At 42.4% G+C, this 24,471-nt stretch overlaps 3 protein-coding genes and 1 long non-coding RNA gene across 8 annotated transcripts in view; 2 read left to right on the top strand and 2 right to left on the bottom strand.

Moving 5' to 3' along the window:
• Window positions 1–7,413: 7,413 nt before the first annotated feature.
• On the bottom strand, window positions 7,414–9,875 carry LOC128453438 (uncharacterized). The gene is made up of 2 exons (XR_008341507.1): window positions 9,623–9,875; window positions 7,414–9,531 (listed from the first exon to the last, which is right to left on the bottom strand). It is a non-coding gene; the product is annotated as an uncharacterized LOC128453438 (long non-coding RNA).
• A 656-nt stretch (window positions 9,876–10,531) lies between these two features.
• On the top strand, window positions 10,532–12,753 carry prop1 (PROP paired-like homeobox 1). The gene is made up of 3 exons (XM_053436336.1): window positions 10,532–10,628; window positions 11,452–11,681; window positions 12,351–12,753. The coding sequence occupies exons 1-3, from the start codon at window positions 10,532–10,534 to the stop codon at window positions 12,720–12,722; spliced, it is 699 nt and encodes a 232-aa protein (XP_053292311.1). The 3' UTR covers window positions 12,723–12,753.
• Window positions 12,754–13,255: 502 nt separating this feature from the next.
• Window positions 13,256–16,718, bottom strand: mcfd2 (multiple coagulation factor deficiency 2, ER cargo receptor complex subunit). The gene is made up of 4 exons (XM_053436337.1): window positions 16,560–16,718; window positions 15,789–16,016; window positions 15,493–15,652; window positions 13,256–14,822 (listed from the first exon to the last, which is right to left on the bottom strand). Exons 2-4 carry the CDS (start codon window positions 15,977–15,979, stop codon window positions 14,691–14,693), a joined length of 483 nt encoding a protein of 160 aa, XP_053292312.1. The 5' UTR covers window positions 15,980–16,016; window positions 16,560–16,718; the 3' UTR covers window positions 13,256–14,690.
• Window positions 16,719–19,472: 2,754 nt separating this feature from the next.
• ttc7a (tetratricopeptide repeat domain 7A) overlaps window positions 19,473–24,471 on the top strand; it is a 52,717-nt gene continuing 47,718 nt past the window's right edge. Inside the window, exons 1-2 of one of the 5 annotated variants that reach the window (XM_053436335.1) lie at window positions 19,473–19,529; window positions 20,352–20,538. In XM_053436335.1, coding sequence (XP_053292310.1) covers window positions 19,473–19,529; window positions 20,352–20,538 — 244 coding nt within the window. Of the gene's footprint in view, window positions 19,530–19,611; window positions 20,149–20,351; window positions 20,539–20,612; window positions 20,711–24,471 lie in introns of those variants that run through there. The other 4 variants (XM_053436329.1, XM_053436331.1, XM_053436330.1 and 1 more) reach the window with 4 other exon arrangements.

Raw genomic sequence — 24,471 nt, 5'->3', positions numbered from 1 at the left:
GATATCAACCCAGGATCTGCTTGGTTAGATGTGCACATGTAGAAAGTGAAACCTTGGAAAATCCGAATTGGTCTGAAAAAATAAAAGCCACTATATCGCTTACCGAAATTCTGTTGTTAATGTGAAAGCTTGCACTGACTCAATACAGGTCCGAAGCTTTCATGCTCAACTTTTCTCAGTTCCACAGATATTTTGGTTTTCTTCCAAAAAGGGGGGGACGTTTGAATCATGATATTTATTCATGTTAATTTCAAACATATGTAGCTGCAGAGTAATAGCCTGGATGCCAGACGAATTTAGCCCCGCCCACAACATTTGAGGTTCTGACTAGAATTATGAGTATGACAACCTCAGGCTAGCAGAGTAACGTAGGCACAGCAGATTTGATTTAAGACCCATCATTCATGTATTAATGACATCAGAACTTCACATCAGATTCAATCATTGGAAGGGAACTGTACCGCTGCTTTCATGTTGAACTCAACTTCAGTGAACACCGTTTATGCAAATTCATATTATTGACTGCTGTAAGACTTCTTTCGTAATGGGTGGTCAAACTGTTGAGTCCAAAATGCCAGAAGCTATCCAGCTCGTTCCGTTTTATATGACTCTCCTCTGCCAGAGGGAAAGTTACAATGCAAAATAATTGTTCCATTGTTTGCAGTCAGTAGAGATACAAGCTCATATAAATGGCATTAATACATTGGATTAACAACTGTTCTTTTTTTTTACTATATTTTATTTTATTTTTAGGTTCACCTTTATGGCTCTCAGCTTGGGATTGGCCAATGCATCCTGCTTATGAAGTGTCTTATGTCCTTGGCCACCATTTGCCACCAGAGCAGCGCCAATGTGCCTCGGCATTAATCCTGCAAGTCTCCAGACTTTAGTTGGCTGAGGGGTATAGTGGTCGTCCTCCAACCTGAAGTTCGGCGGTTCAATCCCCAGTCTAACCCATATGCGTGCCGAAGTGATTGGTCAAGATGCTGAACCCTGAATGGCCCCCCCATAGAATAACAAAGTGCTCCGAATAGATGCACTGTATGAATGTAGAACTGTACTGTAAAGCGCTTTGAGTGGTCATCAAGACTAGAAAAGTGCTTTATAAATACAAAACCATTTACCATTTAGTGGAGGGATGGTTGCATTATGTCACAACATTTCCCATCATCTTGTGTTTAGATGGTGGTGGTTGCGAGAGCGGTCTGACACGTCACTCCAAAACTGGGATGAGTGAACTGTGACAGCAACAACACATGCTTCGTGAACATCAAACCATTCAGTGACCCCTCGGGTTCAAGTTTTCCTTTAATTTGTCACTCATCTGTGGATGGCGAGCTACAGCTCCCAGCACTATGATGACAGTATAGGAGACTGTGTATCGTCGGAATCCGTCATATCTCCCTACGACTTGGACGTACTTCAGTCGGAATCTGCAAACCATGAATGTATTTGATGAAAACGGAAACAGACCGAGACACCATAAAGGGTACATCTGTCTGGTTGCATCACACATTTGAGTTGTTGATATACTGATGTTTGCAGTGTATACCATACGCAGCCTTTGAAAACCTTTCAACTATGCTCCTCGTGTTTTATCCTCTTGCAGTGCTAAGAATAGCCTGCAGACCAGACCACAATATGCGGCATATTAGCAGCAGATATCCCATGTAAGTTTAGAGGTCACGCAGTGTGCATGCAAGTGCTGTCAGCTATTAGAGAGCACATGAGTTTGCAAGGTAAAATATAGCCTACATGTGTGTTAAGTTAGGAAGCATGTCTACGTGTGTGTGTGTGTGTGTGTGGCCTTACAGTATATGAAAGGGTTGTGATGAACAGCCATCTGCCCAGCAAGGTTAGTGTAGTGTGCCAGGGGGTCAGAGCAGGCTTAGCACCGATGACCATGATAAAACAAAGTGTAATACAGTCTTGCAGGGGGGGGGGGGGGGGGGGGGGGGCGGCAGGCGGCACTTTTGAGACCAGCTGCCGTCACCATGGATACAACCACCAAGATGCTGGCACACCCTGTCTGTGAAAAGTTGTTGCACAAGAAGAAGAAGCACTTCACGATCAAATAGATGCTCATAAACAAAGTTGCACAATCAACAATAACAATGCTGGTTGTGGAGGAATGTTATTTAAGACATGGCTTGTCTAAAATGTATCTTGTAGGGAACGGCCCTTGTGGCAGGCCAAAGATATTTTGATAAACCAGTTCGGCTGCTACTTCTGTGGATTATGTCTAAAAGATCATTTGCTGGACCGTCCCATCGTAACTCAGCAGCCATCACAATGCACAGCAGGCCTGTCAACTTGTTGATGTCTCCTTGTGTTTGTGTGGGGAGCATGATGGGACTGTCAGAAAAAAGAAATATTACTTCTTTAAAAAGTTTGGGAGGTGTTGTCTCTTTTTTAGCCTTTCTAAAACTAAAATAACAAGGGCAGAACACAACAGAAATTAATCCACAGCGTTTTTACTGTATCTGCGCTAGTGTGAGCCACAAACGTTAGCCTTTGTGGCTAACTAGCTAACAAGCTAAAGTATCTAGGTTCTGTACAAAGTTTACGTTACGTTAACACATAAAATCAATCTAAAAGTATGAATGAACTGACCTCTGAATGTGAAATGTATCAATCTTATTACAACTAACATGCAATACGACTGCAATAAACGAACAATGCTGCAAAGTGCTTATTTCTACCAGGGTCCAGTCTCTGAGCCCATCGTCTGTCAAAGAATAAGCTTCTGGGGGTAACAGACAATATTTTGGGGCTTGCAGTAAAGACAGGGACTATCCGGGCTGAGACTACAACATCTGTTCGCTGTTTACAGGCTTACAAGTCACAGCAGTCGAACATTTCTCTGCACAAAATAGAAACGGTGATACCATTTGTTGGTGTTAGGTCCTAACAACATCCAAACTCCATAAACAGCTGTCTGCATGTAGTTTGGTTAATGGGTTCAGCCAATTTTGCTCTCCACACGGACTGTTTTCCTGTGGGCAACCAAAGCCTAAACAAACTGGATTGTTCAATATAGAAATTGAAACTAAAGCTATTCCAGCCTCAAAAGCTTCTCTGTCACCTAAAGGTTCTGTATATTCACATGCAGAGTCTTCTAATAGATATTTTCCTTTGTCTGAAATTAATTACTTATATCGAATAAATTCTAAAGAATTTTGACGAGTAAGGATCAAGCACGACAGGTGTAGCAACTACAGCTTAGTAGTAGGAGTTACAACTAAGTAATAATATCCTGCCAGTCAGTTGCTGCTTAAATTTTTCTGTGGATCATTTGATATATGCAGGTTTAGCGGTGGTATACTGCACTACAGCTTTGCCATAGCTTACGGTTGAGTGAGTTGCTGCACCCAGTATTGCAGTATTCCCAAACTGTTTAAGGTGCAGAGTCGAGTTGGAGAGGTAGCATCCGATGTGTTGAAAATAAACCAAGGTGAGGAGGGAGATGTAGAAAGACGATAATCATACCATGCAACTCTGTGCCTCCTCCAGGTTATTTCCTTCCCTTGTGGCAGTGGACGATGGCAGGGGTGGGGTGGCAGGTTTGCGGGCAGAGTATCTCGCACGGGTTCGGGTAGTGCCTTTGAGGACCAAAGGGGGCCCATGGAGCCAATGAAAGGCGGTCGGTGGGGGGAAAGAGGACACCACCAAGGGAGTCTGGAGCAGGAGCAGGCATCCAGACAACAGCTCTGCAAATCCACCGGCCCTCCCTGCCAAACAGCTGAACCTCGAAAACCTCATGCAGGGCAAGCTGCCACACGCCACCATTATCTCAATCACTCGACAATAAAGCTGACAATTTCGTGGAAGTGCGACAGAAACAGCGAAATATATATACATATATGTGTGTGTAGAATGACATTTACAGATACAGCCATAAATGTGCTTTATTTGTAGTGTTTGACTCAAAGCTGCATTGTGTTACTCGCTGGAAAGAACATCTTAACAGCGAGGACAACCTGTTCAGTTCAAACCTGGCATTCTTGGCTTTGTATCTGTGTCTGGGAAAGATGAGATTCCCAAGGCGCGGGGTAATATGACTGCCTAGATGAGTAAAATGTCATTAGAGAACACAGAGTGCTCCTGCAGGCACATGGCACAAGGAGGGTGGTGATGCATACCGCACCATCTGCTGAGTCATTGTGGGTGCAGTGGTGCCAACTTCAGCCAGCACACTGGCCTAGTGGTCAGAGAGACAAAGCTAGAACCAGAAGGATTTGGGTCGTAATAGTAATGAGATGAAGAGGCGTACTTGCTTCAATGAACATATGTGTTGTCCAAGTGTAACAAACTGTTAATCAGAGTGAATAAAATGGAAAGTTAAGACAATTTAAGTTGAGAAGCTTTCAAAGCCTTAAATAATAAAAAGCCGCCACCAATGAGACTGTAAGGATCAGAAAACACTAGTGAAGGACTAAGAGAGTGGAGCCAAACAGAGAGGCCTTGTTGTTACTCTATATACTTTAATCAATATGCTGTTTTCTCAACCTCATGGCACGTAGGTTACCTTTGTGTCACATGGCCTGAAAAGCAGTGATGAGGATTCAAACATCACACCACTTGACTGTAGCTCATGTGATGTATTACACAATGACTGAATAGAACAGTGGACGACGTGTCTCCTCTTCCAACCACTGTACAAATATGAAGCCAAAAAACATCCAGGACACAGGCGCTTGATGTAATTGGAGCCAGAGCCTGCACAATAGTGACCGTGGAGTGCAGCTAAGGAAACACCCATCGCACCAATCGCAAGTCAGTCTTAGCTGTTAGGTGCCCTATCTCGCCATGTCAAAGCAGTGTTTCCCATTAGTAACAGACTGTAGCAGCATGCCGTATTCTAACTTGTCCTGCTACCATTTCATGATGATCAACAATTTTTTTAACTTCTCATAATTACAGGAGATCTCTAGTTTGGTGTTTTGTTCCGTTGCTGCATTGTATAGCTGTGTGCAGCACTATTCCTACATGGTCCAGCACCTGTGCTTTCGTCCATAAAGTTATTACCGTCCATGCAGATAGTCAGACCTCAGAGTATCAGCTTCAGTTTTGCAAGTACCTGCAAGTGTCATTCAATGCAGTTCTCGTGCATCCATGTGCACCCTTGCTACCACCATAGATTTAATTAATACGGTGAGAAAAATGCTGCAAGAAAAGTAAAAAACATATATCCTGGATCCACGTTTTTTTTGTGGGGGTTCTTTCCTGACCCACAACAAATTCTTCCCCCAATTTTCATGGCAAACTGTCCAGTAGTTTTTGTGTAGTCCTGCTAACTAACAGACAGAGGAACAAAGTGAAAACCTAACCTCCTCTGTGGAGGAAATTAAAACCAAACTTATCAGGAAAAATTAACACTCGATCACTTGATCAGTGTGATAAGAAGTATCTAAAATGACAGAAACCTTTTTGGTTTATTTGATGAACAGTTTGTCTGTTTAATTTGGTTCATGTCCAAACCACTAACACGGAGGGGCAGGGCTTACACCCCCAGTCACCACGTGGTTGACAATGTGAGCTGTATTTGGAAGTCAGCTGGTTTACATGGTAACTTGCATTTGATGTGACTTTGAGCTTCAACATTAACATGAGCCTTATTTTGAGCTTAGTGTGGTTTTAACATGTGGTTTCTGTCACTGTATCTGCTCGTGTTTATTGCTGTTAGGAGTTATGAATGATTATGTTTGGTTTCTTTTGTTTCCCTTCTGCTCTGGCTGTTCTCATTATGGAGTCTCCTTTCTTGTCTTTAGTTATTACTGCTTCTGTTTTCACTTTTTTCATGTCGTGTTGCTGTTTTTGCTCTTGTTGTGACAGATATTGGTCGTACTGCTATTGTTGTTCTTGTTTTGAGTTGTTGCTGCTCTTATGGTTATTGTCGTGAGGGGACTGGGAGTATTTACTGACTGGAATTAGAAAAAAAAAAGAAGGGCAGATGTCATAAACACAAAGATCTTACCTCAGACCAACACCCACCAAACTATCGAGAGGAGTTTCATGAATTAGTTGCAGATAAAATACATCCCTCTTTAGCCCACTGCACCGTTACCCTAACTCTCCTCACACAGCTGGACCAGCAGACTGCAGGATGGATGGGAGGGGGGTAGTTGAGGGTGATGAGGGGGGAGTTAAGTTACATTCCTTCCATCGGGGCTGTGTGTCTGCCAACCAGGTCACTCCCAGTTCAGTCCCGGGAAATTGGGAGGGAAGAATTTCCCCAATGTGTCCATACTGGACAAGGCCGCAAACATACAGAGGCCTGTGTCCACCCAGGGCACGTGTGTTTGTGTGTGTGTGTGTGCGTGTGCGTGTGCATCTGTGTGCGTGTGTGTGATGTTTGAAACTGAGCACCCAGTGTAGTATGACTTGCATGTTATTTTCAAAGAAGTATATTGTAGGAGAGGTGGGGTTGTATGAAATTTTGTCGGCCTGTCTGTACTCTGCAACTAGTGTGTGTGTGTCTGTGTTTGTGTGTGATGTGTGTGTCTGTGTTCGTGTGTGATGAGGGTGTCAGTGTTTGTGTGTGTGTGTGTGTATACCGCTCAGCCATATTAGTTTCCTTTAATTATGTGGCTCTAATCGCTGGATGTACTGTTTGCATGATTCTTTCGTAGGTTGATGGGGTATTGAGTGTGTTGCAGGGATCATTCAGTGGCATCATTTGAAAAGTAGGAAAATGTCTTAACATTGATGCACAATGTTGTAGTAAAAACACATCAAAATAAACTGCAGAGCATTAATATGAAACACTGATCTTTTCCCCATCCTCACACATCTATATTGTCATGTCGCACAGGCCTCCTCCTGAAATCTCTGTTCTCCACTTACTCACTTCACATAGCAACATACAACTGATCAATAAGTCCAGAAGATTCCAGGTCATCTGGTCTCAGTGCAGAAGGAGAGAATAACTTACAGTGAGGGGAAATTGGCAAATCATTATTATTCTTTGTTTGCTGTTGATTTGTGCCGCATTACACACACGTCATGTATTGCACAGATTTTTGTATCTCTTTTTCAAGATAGTCCTAACCAGAGCAATTTACAATCAGTACTTAAATACAACTCAAGGAGTTAACAGTTAAAAGCTTCATACCAAGGTTTTAATTACAACCATTACAAGAATAATGAAAAATGTTAGATACAGAATATAAATCACTAAGGGGAATTTAATACCGCAGTTGTAGGGCAGATTGCAGCCATTCCATTTAAAAGGTGCAGAATACCTGAACTCAGTTCTGCCAACTTTAGTGCGAGCTTTAGGGATATCCAGGGAATGTGTTTACAGATAAAATGTTTCTGACAATATGGTGAATTTTGTCTTTTGGTTCTATTTTTGGTCTCCACCAGAGAATATCTAGCATTTTAGCCAAAAGACAGTGACATCTTACAAGCGGCAGTCAGTAGGTTATTCTAAGTTTTTTATTTGCACCAAACAACCCCTTTCGCATAGAGATGCATAATAACTGAGGCAATTGTTGAGTAAAACAATGATAACAGAAGCTTCAAAGTAATGTATCATAACCAGGAGTTGAAAACACAAGTCAAACTTTAAAAACAAAGTCAGGCTCATCTCTGCATTCCATCATACCACAAGATTTTGGCAGAGAAATCTTTCTTCGTGAATTATAGCACAAAAAAAACACTTTCTGACATTAAACAGAAACTTATTATGCTCAGCAACAAGTTTAGCTTTTTACTTTAGGTCCACTGCTCTGATGGCCTGATGTTCAGTTTGTCTTTTGTAACTTCAACTCCCTGTGGACCAACATCACAGGGAAAGCAGAGAATGGTGACATCCTCTTTGATACTGGAGGCTTGTGGGTTTGATGAAATATGGTCTGGATTTTAAGATATGAAAGTTCTCTAGATTAAACCGACAAACAGTTGTTGTTCATTTCAAGTGAGTTAAAAACTCTCCAACATCAGCCACCTCCCAACTGCTGTTCAGATTCAGAAGCCATTCCCACTACTACTAAATCTTTGAGTTTAGCTTGACAGAAGTCAGTGATTTGAGTTTGACTCAGTGCTTGACTTTAGGTTCAGACAGAAAACACAGACAGACTCTGTGCTTTGCTGGGGAGGTTTGTGGCTGAGTCGTTGTCTGGGACGGGAAACATGTGAGCTGAATATGGGATCTCAAGAGAAGTTGGTAGCTGGGCACAGATACACGCATGGATACACGCACACACACACACACACACACACACACACACACACACACACACACACACACACACACACACATGTCTCTATGGCTCAATGGACATCCAGACTTATGTGAGACTTACTTAAATCTTAACTTGAATTTAAAACTAACCTAAACCTAAACTTACCTTACTCTAACCTTCACATAACCCTTAACCTAAACTTAGCCTTACCATAACCCTAAACCTAAACCTAAACATAAACCCAAATCTAAACCTAAACCTATCCTTACCCTAACCACAAACTTGAGCCGTACTCTCACCTTAACCTAACTCTGAAGCTAACCTAACCCTACCCTTAAACCATCTCTTCAACTAAAATTTGAACAATGGGGCCTTGTTTTGTCTAATAACTAGGACACGTCCCTATAATGTGACTCTGTAAAAAGACTTCGGTCCCCACAGCATGAGTAATACCTGGACCACACACACACACACACACACACACACACTCACACACACACACACACACACACACACACACACACACACACACACACACACGCACACACACAGGATGCAGGGAAGATGGAAGCTCTTCCAGGACGCAGAGGACTTGGCCCTTGTAAACGATGTGTCACAGGGAATTAAATTAGACGTTGCTGTGCAGAGAGTGGAGAGGCAGGCGAGGGACTCGCAAACCATAACCCAGTAAATCTGGTACAATCTCTAGAGTAATTCAAGCAGAGAATTCATATGTTACAGGCGACCCTGCAGACCTGCTTCAGCAGCATATCATCCAATCACTGCTTTTTGTCTGTTGCACTTTCCTGGCGAGGATCCTGCGGCCAAGGGAGGCACGGCTACAATGTACTGTGTCAGTGTGAAACATCAGTCAGCGTTTGAACCCCTGATTTACTGGTTCTTGGAAGTGCACGTATCGCTCGGTTCAAATGGCTCGTGATATGACAGACATGTTGTAAGAAGGAGAGGGACAGCTCATAATTTAGCACCATCAAACACTCACTAGGAGAACTTGATATAGTCACCACCCTCCCTGCATGTGTAGGAATCAGGGAGGGTTAGTCCACATTACTGCCACTATATGGGCACACAAACAAGCAAACAGCTTTGTCCAACAAATATAGCACATGATGAATTACTGTCTTGTTTGAGTGCTGATAAAGAGCCAACTGCTGCTCTCCAACTATGTATTGGCCTCCGGTGCTCCCTGCCATGACTCAGTGCTGAGTAGGACATTAGCGGGTCTCTTCCTAGTATCCAGCGCAGAGTGAGAAGGCCATTCCTCCACACCGACTTGGGACTGAGTTTAGCATCATGGGAACTGCTGATAGCAGCTGGGGTCCTGGGAGGTTACAGAGGAGTTCAGCTGAGTTAATCCAGCCGACGGGGTGCCCTGTCAGTCACCACACAGAGAACCAGAGGCAGGGACTGACCTGAGAAGGGTTGTGTCTTTGGAGGACTGGGGTGTGTACTCAGCTGGGTGGTCTCCACACTTCACAGCCCCCACGAATGCTAAGGATTGATCCTTTTGCACATGTGAGGTTTGGTTAATCAGGTTTCGATTGGTCCCTGTGCCTGAGTCTGTGTCGTCACCTGGTGGTCACAAAGGCAGCTGCAGCTCCCCAGCTTTGAATCAACCTTTGAATTGACAGAGAACAGTAAAAGCAGCATAAGTAACTATCTCCACCAAGGAGGTAATTTTATCACCCATTTCTGTCTGTTTGTTAGTTTGTTGATTGTAAGCAAAATCAGGCAAAAACTACTGGATGGATACCATGAAGCCCTGTGGAAGGACATGGTGGGTCAGGAAATCACACCTATTCAAATTCTGATCTGGATCTGGATCAGTGGCCATATCCAGGACCCTTTTTTATCACTTCACTTATATCGTAAGATTTAGCATTTTCATTGATTTCTCAGAGAAAAATCTTGATGAATTAAATGAGATGGTGCCCACTTTATGCACCATTGCACATCCCCATTGGTATGTTTCTGTAAAGGGCACACAAAACAGTTTCCCTTGTGTTACTTGAATTCAAATGCAACAATGACCCTTTCAGATTTAGGTGAGAATTAAATAAATTAAAAGTAAATTGCAGACAACCCTGCTGCCATGAGTTTACTGTTGATTTGCATAAAAATTGTTAACAGCGTATCTATCTATCTATCTATCTATCTATCTATCTATCTATCTGTATGTGTATGTGCGGGCTCCACTGGTTTCTGAGACACACCTGCATTGTTAAAGGTAAACCCGATGGGTGGGACATGGGCACGACATGAACGGAGGGGGGGGGGGTCAGACAGTGTGAACCATCCCGTCACAGAGCAGAGGGGAAGTCATGGCCCAGGTAAAGGTAGCAGGGGACGCAGCAGCGAGGAGCCACCAGGACTGTGCAGAGGTTTACTCTGATATGGCGACTGTCAGCTCCAGTGCAGGTGAGTCCAAAGAGATTATATGATGTAAAACTATTAGATTAAAATGCTTGTATTATTATTTGTTGTGAATTGTATATGCCATTCAATGAAGAGTAATAATGTTGTATTTTCTTAACAGAGAAATCCCGTTTAAACGTAAAATGTCTTTAAGAACAGATTTAATTCACAGACCTGAATAGCAGCATTGTCTGTTAGCAGGTTCAACCTTAACCTTCAGGCCCTCCTGCATTAGTTGCTGAAGCCGCCTATTAGCAACTTAAAATCTTTTTTTCTTTCCATCATTCAAAGTTGTTAATCATATGAAATGTAACGAAACTCTTATTTGGAATTTTCTTATTCCAAATCCCGCTGAGGCAGTTTGAATGAGGGGACATGTGAGGGAAAGACAAACTGTGCCAGATGTTCACCAATCATCAAGTCTGTCTATGTCTTTTCCAGGCACCATGATATGAATAGACAAGGTCAACTCAGTCCACCAATTACACAGATTAGTCACTTTGTTAGTGATTGTGTTATTAATCTTGGTCAAATCCTCCAGTTTCTGGTATCTCTTTCTCACGAGCTTGTCTTTGGCATCTAAAGCTCTCTGGCTCTCAGGTTGCCTGACGGCAGTGGGAACCATTAAGTCGGTGTAATCCCTCCTTTTTCACACTGTCATTGGTGAAATGCTCTCTTGCAATGTTAGGACACTTTTTTTATCATGCCAACCTGGGAAACACAAGGACGAAGAGAAACAGGAGCTTGAGAATTGTCTGCAAAAAAAGTAAAAGTCTTTTCAGCAGCTACTCAAAGCCTCAACCTTTATTTCCCCTCCTGAAAACAGATATAGGAGAGTCGGTGAGGAAGGGGTCATTGTGTGAGACCTCCATGGCTGCTGGTCTCAGCCGCCGGAGCAGGGCGTACCCCTCCGCTGCCAGGAGACGCCACCGCACCACCTTCAGCCACAAGCAGCTGGAACAGCTGGAGGTGGCCTTTGGGCAAAACCAGTATCCTGACATCTACTACAGAGAGGAGCTGTCCCGCATCACCAAGCTCAACGAGGCTCGCATACAGGTAAAGATGAGGGATGTTTATCTTACGGATAATAAAGTTCACTTTTCACAACAGAAGTTTAGACTTGTCATCACAGGAGAAGCAGGTGTCACTCGAACATGAAGTGTCCCAGTAAGTGCAGCTGACTGAAATGAAAGGGCCCTACAGACTGTTTTTAAAAGGCGAAATGTTTAAGTCCTGAAGTGCTGAAGCAACACATTGATTTCTGTCTTCAAAACAATTATTAGTTTTAACCATTTTACATTATAAAACATCATGGTTTTGGACTTTTTTGTCCATAATGATTGTTGATGATGCAAGATTTCATGGATAAAAACTAGAATGCATTCTGCAGTGCACATACCTCCGCCAAGGCCCAACAGACCCTAAAAATGCCTGATATTTTACATCACGAACCATGAATCCTTCTCGGAGAAATCAGGGAAAATGCTGAAAAATAATAATCCTGAATCCACCCATTGATCCGGATCTGCATCTAAATGTAATGGGTCCTTTATAGACCCATCTTTCTAGCACATACATGACCTCTTGTAGTCTGCATTAGTCTAGTCAGTGTGTGTTTATGTATTGTAATGACATAACAAGGCAAAGCTTCAATGTCCCACTTGAGCTGAACAGGCTGTCAGACATGTCCTCAGCTGTCCTCATCTCCAATCTTTGTCTCCACAGGTGTGGTTTCAGAACAGAAGAGCCAAACAGCGGAAGCAGGATCGGGCCTCTCAGAAGCTGCTCCCTGTGGGTGTGATGCCAGGCCACAGGGCTCTGCTGGGAGGCGTGCACGTGCAGCCGTCCAGCTTGGCCCGACAGTACTACGCCCAGCCCCTGGCTCACATCCCCCGCCTCTCCCCTATGTTGCCCTCTGGGGCGTTTGCCCGCCACCCGGGCCCGGTCGGCCAGTGCCCCTGTCCCAGTGTCGCTCCACAGCATGCTTCTCAGCGCCAGCATGATGATTGGTACAGCCCCCTGAGGGGCAACATCCCCTCACCCATGTTCTCTCTGGCCTCCATGCAGCCCCTGGACCCCACCTCTCACTGGAGCTAGGATGTAGCCAGGGAAACGTGTTGTGTATTTCAAAATAAAATACCTTAAATTGTTTCCTTCTGATCTACACCTTGATACACACATACACAATGAGTCTACTATTTCACCCCTTCATTTTATAACTTTGATATTTTGAGTATGTATTGAAGTTTTTCATTTATCTTTGTTCACATATATTAAAAGGGTTCTTAACTGTGTGTGAAGCTTATTTTTTTTTATCTTGGATAGAAGTTTGTGGGATGACAATAAAGTTAAAAAAAAATTGTCTTACCTAGCTGACTTAAATCTTTCTTACTAGATTTTGTTGCGGAGCCTGCAGCGCCATCTCATGGTTTTCAATGAAGTTGCAAACTTATTTTTGTCATGACATTTTAATTATCTTTCTGAAAAACGATCAGTTGACGCAAACAATTGTACTGCTTTTCACCCTAAACATGTATTTTATGAGTGTACATCTGCAGAGTAAAGGTAATTTCATTAATTCCATTTTATCCTACACAATGACTCACTTTCAAGACAAAATAGACACAAGATTAGATATTTATATAATTTTTTATATTTCACATTTCAGAGACAACACACTTGTATCTCTTATGGTTTCACTTTGGGTTTTAAATATTTGCATTCAACAACCTGAACTGATTGAAGAATCAACACTGGATGGCAAAAATATAGAATTAATCCTTATGAAAATTAGACTGAAGAAGGAATCAGATATTTTTGACACAGACCTAAAGTGTTGTATCTATATCTTACTAATACATACAGACGTCTCCGTCCATCCTTACCTCAGACTGATCTGATTGTGGTCAAAACTTGACGGTTTTGAGGACCCTCCACCCAATTATTGTAAACTGAACTTGCTGTCACATGATGTCCATTCCTTGTTAGTTTGGAAATTAAACCCATGACCTGCCACATTAAGCTTCTTTCTGTAACAATGCCATGAACACAAACATAGTTACAGTATATTTTAAAGGCAGCTAATATCTTCAGCATCAGAGCTGTGCATCAACCAGTGTGCTTCAAGTCTTTCCTATCCAGTGATAAAGAACCAGCACTGCACAGTGATGTGCTGATTTACATTCACTATATGACAACAGGTCATTGTTGGGGATCTTCTCGCTGAGCGGCGACAGGAGGATGATGAAGAAGCACTTCAAGAAGAACCGTGAGGTGCTGATGTGACACAGTGTGTCAGTCGGCTTGAAACATTCACATCCATGTTGTTCTGCATCGAACCACAGGATTCTCTCCCAAAAATGATATCACTTCATCAGTTCAACAAGGGATTCTACTCTACAAACACACACTACATCACTGACTACTCATCCGAGCAAGGCCGCTTGCTGTTGGCATGGGAACGACCTGTTCGTCTCATCATCCTCGTCACAAACAGCCAATGAAATTGATTCACACGAGAAATCGATTGGTCCAAACAGGAAGTGTGCGTCAGTTAAATCCGACATTTACGCAACACAGTTTGAAATAGAAACTTGATCATTTAAACTGATGACATTCAGTCTAGATTCTCCAAGTGAATTTAAAGTAGCGACGCTGAAAAGAAGAACACACGTGTAGACACACTACAGTGCTACCGTACAAGGGTCAGATCAACAAAACAACAAGATTATACAATAAATATTTGCTATTGATATTGGGTGAACTGGCCCTTTTTAAATGTAATTATAAGCATACACCAGGAGAAAAAAAAATGTTGTTTGCTTATCAAATTACTGGTATGAAAGGAACACATTTTCTCCTGATTTCCAACTTGGAGAAAAAATTTCATAAAACTATGATAAATTACAAATAATCCTGTGATTGCCTGTGTGTGAGAGAGAGAGAGAGAGAGAACAGACTGAATGAAGGTCTTCCACCTCGCAGGGCAGCTTCTCGGTTTACGTACACTCTCTCTGCAGCTCCTTTGCTGCTGCTGCTGTGGACATGAGGAAACGTGGAGACACTTTACTCCAGTGATTTGGCGAATTCTGCGTAATCGATGTAACCGTCATTGTTTTTGTCATCGTCCCTCAGAACATCATCAATGAGCGTGATGAGGTCGTCCTCTTTCATTGGCTGGCTATCCTCCCCTCTCTCCTGAACAAGGAAAGAAAAGATAAAAAAACACAAATGTCTGTGTTGACTGACGGATAATAACTGGCAACCATTTTGACGATCAGATAAAAATGGGAAACGTTTCAAATGGGAAACTTTGCGGCTTTTTGTGTTTGATAGTATTTTCACTAAAAATCGTTGGTCAAAGGCCGAACAAGACCTTGATGAACATTTACTGTGAAAAGAAAAAAATATAAATCAGAACAGGCAAGATGATTTCTGGGTATTGTATTTTTTTCCACCACATATTTGTTACTCTGACATTTGAAGTCTCCTGAGTGAAAAGCTTCTTTCTTCCATATCAAGATGGCAGTCAAAACAGTTTATATCTGTATCAAATGGTTTGATGCTTCTTTTTCATCTGAGATCACATTTAGACAAAAAAAAAAAAAAAAATTGGAAAGGTGACATTTTCAAACACTTCAGATCCAACAAGTGTTGAAAGGAAACTGAAATCTGACAAAGTTCTGACTCAAACAAGAAAGTGGCCTGGGGCATATTGCACAGAGACAAGAGGGTGGTGTGACAACCAATAGGAGGAGGTATAACTTTTCCAAGAAAAGCATCACAATAAAGTAACAAATAAGAAATACAAATAATTAAATGTGTTCAAAGAGAATAAAAGCAAATATACACGACCACTAGCACCTACCTCTCGGTGTACATGTGTGATCGCTGTGGCTAACTCAAGCCCGTCCAGGAGATTGTTTCCATCATAGTCGTGCATCTTGAAATAGTGAAGCTGGAGCTCCTGGGGTGTCATATCCTTCTCTGGTTTGTCTATCACTCCCTCCAGATGCTCCATGATGTGGCTGGGAGACGAAGAGAACAAGAAACACAGCTCTTGAATACAGTGTGTGTGAACGCTGCTGCTGCTGCTGCTGCCTGTGTTCAGAGTCCATCACTATGTGCAAATAAGCCTCTTGAATGTGGAGAGATATCACTCACTCTTTGTCCTGGACCATGTTTCTGTCCATGCGACCGTGACTGTGGGCCGATATGTGAGCTGCGCTCTCTATGACAGGCGGGGGGGGCTGCTGCTGCTGCTGCGGATCCACCTGAGAATAAACACCCAGCAAACAGCAGGACAGGAGGACGAGCAGACCCCCACAGGGCACAGCAGACCTGACACTCCTCATACTTATTAACACACAGACAGAGAGACAGACAGGAGGACTGACAGGAGGGCAAGCAGATAGAAAGAGACACAGACAGACAGACAGACAGGCGGAAACACACAGACAAACACACACACACACACACACACACACACACACACACACACACACACAATTTTAAAATACTTTTAAGCTTTGTTTTTAATCTACATTATGGTACATGACACATATCTTTGTCTGACACCACTTGTCTGAAATAAAGACTTTTTTTACATTCATTTGTTTTTCTCAGTGTCCCGTTATTTGAACCAACACTCCCTAACACAGCCTGTTCTGTTATGTTGATGAATCACCATTGTGTTGGTGAACACTGATTTAAAACGATTCGTGAAACCGCCAGACACAAACAAACCTGTGTGTTGACTCACAGCTGCTGCCGGAGTTTACCACACTGGGCTGCCCCCGGAATGAAGGGAAACAAGCTTTAGCTAATCAGCTATGCTAACATATGCCAGGAAGAAGCTGCGATGTAAGACTGCACTGAAATAACAAGGAGTGTAAATGTCTGCGTGGTTATTTTAGAAGTAACGTCAGCACCTACCTGGAGCGAACGTGTATCTGCACCTGGCTCCGTGGACTGTTACTCCGCTTTATTCTGTGACGATGAGTCACAGCGCTTCAGGACCCAGCCGCTTGCCGTAGTCCCGCTTGGACACGACAGCTCATGCTTATTGGTTAATATTATCAGAGAGGAAACAGTCGAAGCGAGAAGGTTCGCTGCTCTAACGGTTGTATTTACTCAAAACCCGCCGCACTTCCTTTGTTTGTCTGGACACTTCAGACATAAGTGTTTGCGGAGGAATGACACTGCTCCCATGTACATGCTCCCGAAGAAGCAGAGAGTGAGTATAATATCAAGCACATTTCTCAGGAACACGGGTTTATTAGCAATATCTGGGGGGGAAATACTACATTACCCACAACCCTCCTGGAGTTTGTGTACGACCATACTAGAATCTCTTTTAAAATAATATTTAGTATTAGTTATTGTGCTATAGTGAAAGAAGTAGCCAAAGTCGGATTTATATTTTCTCAAATATTACATGATGAACCTTCTGAAACTATAAATGCAGACTGTGGGGTTCACCATGAACAAGAGTGAGGTGAATTATCTCTGTCTCCTCTTGAGACTTTAACTTTTATTTTTTTTATATATATATATATGAGCAAGTTGTGAGAAGTTAAAAAGCCAACTTTGCATTTCATTATCTCAAATATTCCACAGTAAAACCTTCTAAGACTTGAACAACTGACAGTGGGGATCACCATGAACAAGAGAGAGGTGAAATATCCCGTCACCTATCAAAAAATAAAAAAGAATATAGATTAATTATTAGCAAGCTGTCAGTGCCATAATGCAAAAGTACCCAAATGTGCCTTTATTTTTGTCAAAAACGTCACAGTAAAACCTTTTGAAACTTTGCATGCAGACAGTGAGCGTCACCTTGAACCTTTGTGAGGTAAAATATGTGTGTCACCTATCAAAGACTGTTTAGAACATATATTTATTATTAGCAAGTTGTGAATAAATTTATAGAAACTTATTCAAATCTGCCTTTCAGTTGTTCTACTTTATCCTACAGTAAAACCTTCTGAGACCTGACGTGCATGCTCTCTCCCTCTCTCTCTGCTGTGGTGCTTGTGTGTGATGTGTTGCAGGTGTGAGTGGATGATCTGAGTGTGCAGGTTCGTTTCCAGGGAGCTGATTGGTTCCAGCCTCCATGCTTTCAGGTGGAGAGGACGGCGTCCCCAAGTTCCTGCTGTCTGTCCTCTTGCCACGGGCAGCCAGATTGTGCCTTGTTGAATGTGTTCAGAGATGTTGCTTGATGTACCGGCACGGTTTGTTAGGGGTGGGTAGCATTTCTGTTTGACCCCTGTTATCAGATTAGGAGTTAGGTTAGTAACTTTTTGTTTCTTTAATTTGAGTAGGGAAGTTTAGGTGGTTCGCCTTGAGGTTGTTTTTGTTTGTTGTTTTGCTGTTGGCCCACCCTGAAGCAAAAACAGAGTTTAAGTAAACCTTTAAACGGGCTGTAATAATTTGTTGCTGGTGGTTCTTGGGAGCTGTGAAGAGGGGAGACTCATTTGTCATGTTGCGACTGGGTTTTCACCTAATATAACATAACAGGGGTAACAATAAACAAGTGTGAGGTGAATAATCTGTGTCCATGTGTCCCGTGTACATGCAGTTAGGGGGGGTCACCGTAAACAAGAGTCAGGTGAAATATCTGTGTGAAATAATCAAGCATTTTTTCTTAAATGATATTTAATATTTGAAAGGTATGAGTACCGTAGTGAAAAAGTAAACAAACTTGCCTTAACTTTTTTCAAAGATTCTCTAATAAAACTATAACACTTTACATGCAGATTTGTAGGAACTCACTTCGAACAAGAGTGATTTGAAATATCTTTCTGTCTATCTCTCAAGGAATTAAGTAACCAGCAGGAATGTAGGTCATATAATGATAAGTACTTTAAATGACAGAGTTAAACAGACACACATAGAAAAGAAAAAACAAATGTGAAATAATGCAGAGGTTTCAACATGTGTTAACATAAAGTCACTTGTACATCATCATTCCACCATGTTACAGCCCTGATCCTGTATTTTGAGCATAAATTAGTGTAGACAAAACGGAGTGAATCAGTCAGTTTCAGTTGGGTAGAGTATTTGGTGCCATTTAAGGCACCATCCTCTGATTATAAAGGAGACGGCAAATTTCACCATAGGGAAAATGGAAGTTGTATTCATAAAGACAATTTCCACTCTTTTTCGCTCCACCAGCTCCTGAGTGGGTTTTTATGTTGATCCTGTTGATCTCAGGCTTCCCTTTATCAAATGTTCCCATGTTAAACAGCTTCACCTGACAGTTTAAATCATTGGAGTAAAATCTCAGACGTCTGTTGCAGTGTGAAGATTATTCAGGATTTGAATTCTTGGATTCTCTATTTTCATTGATTGCACTACAACTCTATATGACATCATTATCTGACTTCATGGTGACACAACGATGACGTACTTCCTTAAATATAATAATTCTACTTTATGTTTCTTATCTAGATAAAAAATAATTTGTGATGTATGTCGTATTAAGGGGAATATATACGCTTTAGACTGCCTCTTTGGAATAAGAGTAAGTGCACTGAATATTTATAAAATGTATCAAATTAGTTTGGCCTCCTGAAACAATCTAGGTTTACTTAAATGGCCCCCTCAGGAAAAGTTATTACCCGCCCCTGCTCTCTCGACAGGCACTTGTGGCGCTTTCGAGGGAACAAAGTATGTGGTTTTATGACCGTTTCAATCTTGACCGAGAGAAACGATCTTTGAGCAGCCGGTCATTACGTCAGCAGGGGGCGGGAGGCATTCAGCCGCTCAGCTGTCAGATCCGCAGCCCCGCACAGCAGCGCGCGCAGGGCAGGAGGTGGAGGAGAAGCGTGGATCAGTGTCAAACAAATGTCAAGTTTCCAGAAAGAAAATGACGCCGCTAAATCCCTGTTCAGGAGGCTCGAGGTTATATTTGATGTCATACAGTAGCTGTTAGAGACCCACAGTCCCCCCCTTATGTACTGTGGCTCATAGGAGAGTAGTGTCCACTGTCCAGCACATCCTTGTGAAATCTTCACTCTCCCTCAGTAAATCTCGTTAGTGTGACGCAAAACTAGATATATTGTGATCGTCTATTTGTCCAAGTGCAACCTTGTGCCTGACTTACATGACAGATGTAATAGGTTGTCACTGAGCCAGGAGGTTGGCCAGTGTCCGCCTGCCGCTGCTGCTGGAGCCAGATCAGGGAGCAAGCCAAGCGATTACAAATGAACGGGTTTTATTCCCACTGAGGTCATCTATGAACTGAACGTGTTTTTTTAAAAGAAGAATAAGAATCAAACAGCTGCGGATACATGCAGCATGTGGGGGGGCACAGAGCGGAGCAGCGCTACTACTTAAGCTCCCACCTGATCCAGTTAAAGTGTTAGTGCAGGAGATTATGGGGACTCGCTTCCTTCAAATCACGTTCACAGTTCAAGAGGAACCCATTACTGACAGGAGCCTCGTGCGTAAAGTGTGCGTAAACGTGCGTAAAAAGTGAGCGTTGGAAAGTGCACAGTGAGCAAATATTCCACATGAAATGGTATAAAACTTAGACTTGCGATAGATAATGACTCGCTCCTGTGTTAACATTACATCCTAACACTGAAAATGAAAAACAGTACTGTTTGTCTCACTGTTTACCTTTGCTAGTCATGTCCTCCTGTGACTTTATCGTAACCCACACTCCACCCTCCATCCCTGCGCACTCACTCACAGATTACACATTTATTTCCCCGGGTGTAGTCTGCTGTTACTCCCATCGTATCCGGGGACTACAGTCACCACCGGGACAGAGCGACGATGGCGTCCCGGGTCTCCTTCACCCAGGTCCGGCTGGAAGTGGAGCTGGAGCGCTGCCGGGCCGAGTGCCAGTGGGACAAGATGCCGGCGATCATCGACCAGATGCAGGCTGCGCGGTTCCACGAGGACGGTGAGCGTTTTTTACAACTAGAGGATTTGAGTCCAAAGGTGACGCTCCCTGATTTTTTGTTCGCTTCTTGCTTCATGTGCACGCTGCAAAAAATAATGACCACTGGATTACAAACAGTCCCGGGGAGTCCAGGTTGGAAAGCTGGTGTGTCGCGTAACAAGTACATGATCAGGTGTAAAGTTGTTCTCTCATTTGTTTCAGGAAGTTGCCTCCACGGAATGTGTAGCTTAGTTTAAAAAAATAAATAAATACTGATACTAGAAATGCTTTGTAATAAGTCGCATTGATGAGGATGAGGATTTACTCTCAACTGATGATTCAAGACCCATACGTAGATACATTTTTTTCAGAAAGGTTTGATATTTTCCTGCACAGGGATTTGACAGGTGGCTCCACAAGTTAGACTTTGGACTCACAGTTACTGTGCTTACAAGTTTCCTCAGCATATGTCTCCCACTTGATAAAAACAGTTATAATAATAATAATAATATAATACATTGTTATGTCAACAAACCATTAGACAATTTGACTCATAGGGTGTGAGAGGTGTGAAATCCTCTTTCCCTAACCCCCGACTAGAGAGGGGAAAAACGCTTTTATCTTGAAAAAAAGGTAGAATCCTTAGAAAGAGCCACATGAGAGGGATGGAGAGGTGTAGAAATGATTAAAGTATTTATACAGATTAAAAGGTCTGACAGAGATGAAGGGAGCAGTAAGGATATCGATGTATGGTATTGCCAGTACTAGTATATGTGGGCAAGTATATTGTATATCTAGGCAATGTAGTTGAAATCATAACCCACGATCCATGATGTGGCCACAGCTGCGATCCTGGATCTGCAACAATAAGGCACAAGTTGATTACTTTGTCGCGGTGCGTCAGAGCAGGGTCACAGAGAGGTGGCCGTATGTCTCCAAGAGTGAAATGTCACTGGCTGGAAGTTTCCAGTACACACAGAGTGTATACTTGATCAAAGGTGTATGGGCCTCCACTTTGTTTACCCTCATGCAGGATACAGACAACCAGTGAACTGTTCACTCTTGGCCTTCAGCCTTGAAGTCCTCCACACTGAGAATTGCAAACACACTTCCTCATTCGGGGCCTCACAACACATGACTTTGGTAAGTCACTAATGCATGTGCCTCCACACCTCACCTGAGCAAAGTAAATACAGTTCCAGGTGAGGTGACCGTGAATCAGAATGGTGGGTACGAGGAGGAAATAACAAAACAAATTTCATCGCACAAATCGTCGTGACCTTCTCCCACAGAAGCACCAGAGTTAAATGAACCAAAAATATCTCCCACAAATTCAGCATGTGTTCCTAAACCTCTGCCTCCATGTTTCAGTAACGGTTTCATATTTATTTAGAGCTGTAGCTTTGACCTCAGTCCCCACTTTCAGCAGAAGTCAGATCAGAAACTTGTCTCTGGGCTTTTGTTGGGAAGACACACTGTAACATCACAGTTGTATGAGTATCCTCTGACCTGTGCCACTGGCTCAAACAATGCAAAAATGTACCTGGGTCTTATTAGTACAAACACCTGTAGACTTGTGTCACCCTGTGGCTAACACAAGTGACTCATCTCTAGTTTGAAGTGCTCTACTTTCTCTCTCCCTTTTCCCAAAGCTTCCTCCATTCCCATTCTCTCACACTCCATTTAGAAATCTCAAAATGTCTCCCTTTTCCATTTTTCATCACATTTCCTCCTGATGATGCATTGCTTTAAACAGAGCTGTGGAACTGTACTGCAGTGAATGCAACCTGAACTGCCTCAAACAGCTTGGCAGAAACATGTGCCCCCCCCCCCCCCCCCCCAACTCAGGTGTATTTGGTGTCATGCCAACTTTTGAGCAGCTCAAATGTGTTGTCACATCAAATAAATCTTTCTCTATGAAAATGCTAGAAGATAGTTTTTACTTACCAACAGTGCTTGGTATCCTTTTGTTATGGCATCACACTGACTACACACCCAGACCCACATTAAGATCATCCTAAAGAACAAGACAAGGCAGATGGAGTCACACTATACACAACCACAGGGAGCAACAACATAATTACAAACTCACTGTTCTCCTTGGGCACAGCTCATATCCTGCTCAACACTTGAGAATTAAAGTGTCTAAAATCTGAAGTCAACTGTCACTGACAACCTAACCCTAACCCTAACTAACCCTAACCCTCGCAACAATATTACACTGCTCTAACTCACCTGAAGTGTCGACATTTTTCAGGTTAAAAATTGGACCAGAACCCTGCGTGTGTTATGTTTAGCAGTTTATTGAAGAAGGAAATATTTAAAGGAACACGGCGTAACTTTTACTGAGCTACAGCCACACATGGTGTTTGATTCTGTTGGGCATGTCATGTTAGAGCGATTCAATTTAGAGGATAAACAAAGCCAGAGCTCTGAATGCTCAGTGCTCACAGTGGATATTACCCATGATCCCCAGCTTCGTGAACCAGAAGAGCTGCTGCTGAAACATATATGTCATATGTTAAAAGTTTCCTCACTGAATATCAGAGATAAACAGTTTTTTAAGGACTTCTATGTATTTTTGTCTGATCTACGGTTCATCATTACTTTGAACTTGCTGGACCTGATTCTGTCATTTGAAGCTGTGATTATCAGTCAGTTGAACACTTCTCACAGGAGATAGTACGCTCTCACCAAAGCTACATAGAGCAGGAACAGACGTTCAGGTTGAGGAGTGGGAACGAAAGCAGCTCCATTCTCTCTTTTCCAAGTGAACCATCAAACTAAATTTGAAGTTGCTATTTCAAGTTAAAAGAGTTCTGTAGTAAACAAATAGATAATGAAGGCTAGCTCAACACAAGTAGTCTATAACTTATTTAGGCAGTCATTAATGTGACCTGGAGGCCGTCACAGTGCGTGCTTCACATCTGCTGGTCTGACCTTGTCAGTGTGTTCAAAACATGGAGCGTAAGTTGACCTGGAGGAGCTTCATGACATGTAAAGCAATGAGGAAATAAACTTCCACCGTGCTGCAAAACCAGTAAAACACCACCTACGTTACTCTGTGTTCTCAGCTCCCTTGTTGTATGAAGTAAAGGATAAAGCTGGATAATGGAGGAATTCATCTGTATAATAAGAATAGTACTAGTTTGATATGAATCAGCCTCAGAGAAGATTGTTATAAAAAGAATGATGTTGTACACCAATATTCGACAAGAGAGAAATGGAAGGTGAAGCACAGTGGGTCGTGTCCTCTGTGGTAATCCTGGGTCTGTGTGGGTTGCGGGGTCAAAGGGGAATTATGTCTGACAAATAGAACACAAGGTACCTTGTAGACTGATTCTAGTATATTTTAGATGTAATATAGGCCTAATGTGCCCTGTGGAGTTTTCTTCCAAACTAACAACGTTTGTTAACTTTCAGCTTCATTTAAACACACAGTGTGTGTCCTTGAGGCTGAGCAAACATGTTGAATCAATTTATTTCCTTATTAAACATTAGCCAAGTTGATACGTTTGTCTTTTTGAGTATTCTAAAGCTACAGCATTTACCTCCAAGTTTACCAGCAGTCTACTTGCCTTTGATTCCTCTTTGCTACACTTTAGCTCCACAGATTTAAGTACATGGGAAGTATGTAAAGGAACTAATTGGTTTTCTCTCTTAAGTGAAAACTCTCCATCGGGCTTGTCAGTATAAATATCACCCTTCAAAACTAGAATGTCACTCGGCAGTGTGCGTACTTCCGCCAAGGCCCAGCTGCCTTCATAAATTAAAACAATACTAATAGCCAAGGTCACGTTAAACTTCTTAGCTACATGTTGGTGGTAGTTATAGGTTAATAGTCCTAATTATGACAGCGACAGACAAAATACTGCAGCCCTATCCACTAGATTTTTATTTGGGTCCACACAAAATTACACTGACTCATCAATTCCAACATCATAAATGTGTCTA

This window comes from Pleuronectes platessa, chromosome 12 (assembly GCF_947347685.1).
Source record: "Pleuronectes platessa chromosome 12, fPlePla1.1, whole genome shotgun sequence".
Taxonomy (NCBI): domain Eukaryota; kingdom Metazoa; phylum Chordata; class Actinopteri; order Pleuronectiformes; family Pleuronectidae; genus Pleuronectes; species Pleuronectes platessa.
The sequence above is the reverse complement of the archived record's forward strand: the minus strand, read 5'-3'. Positions and strand labels throughout refer to the sequence as shown.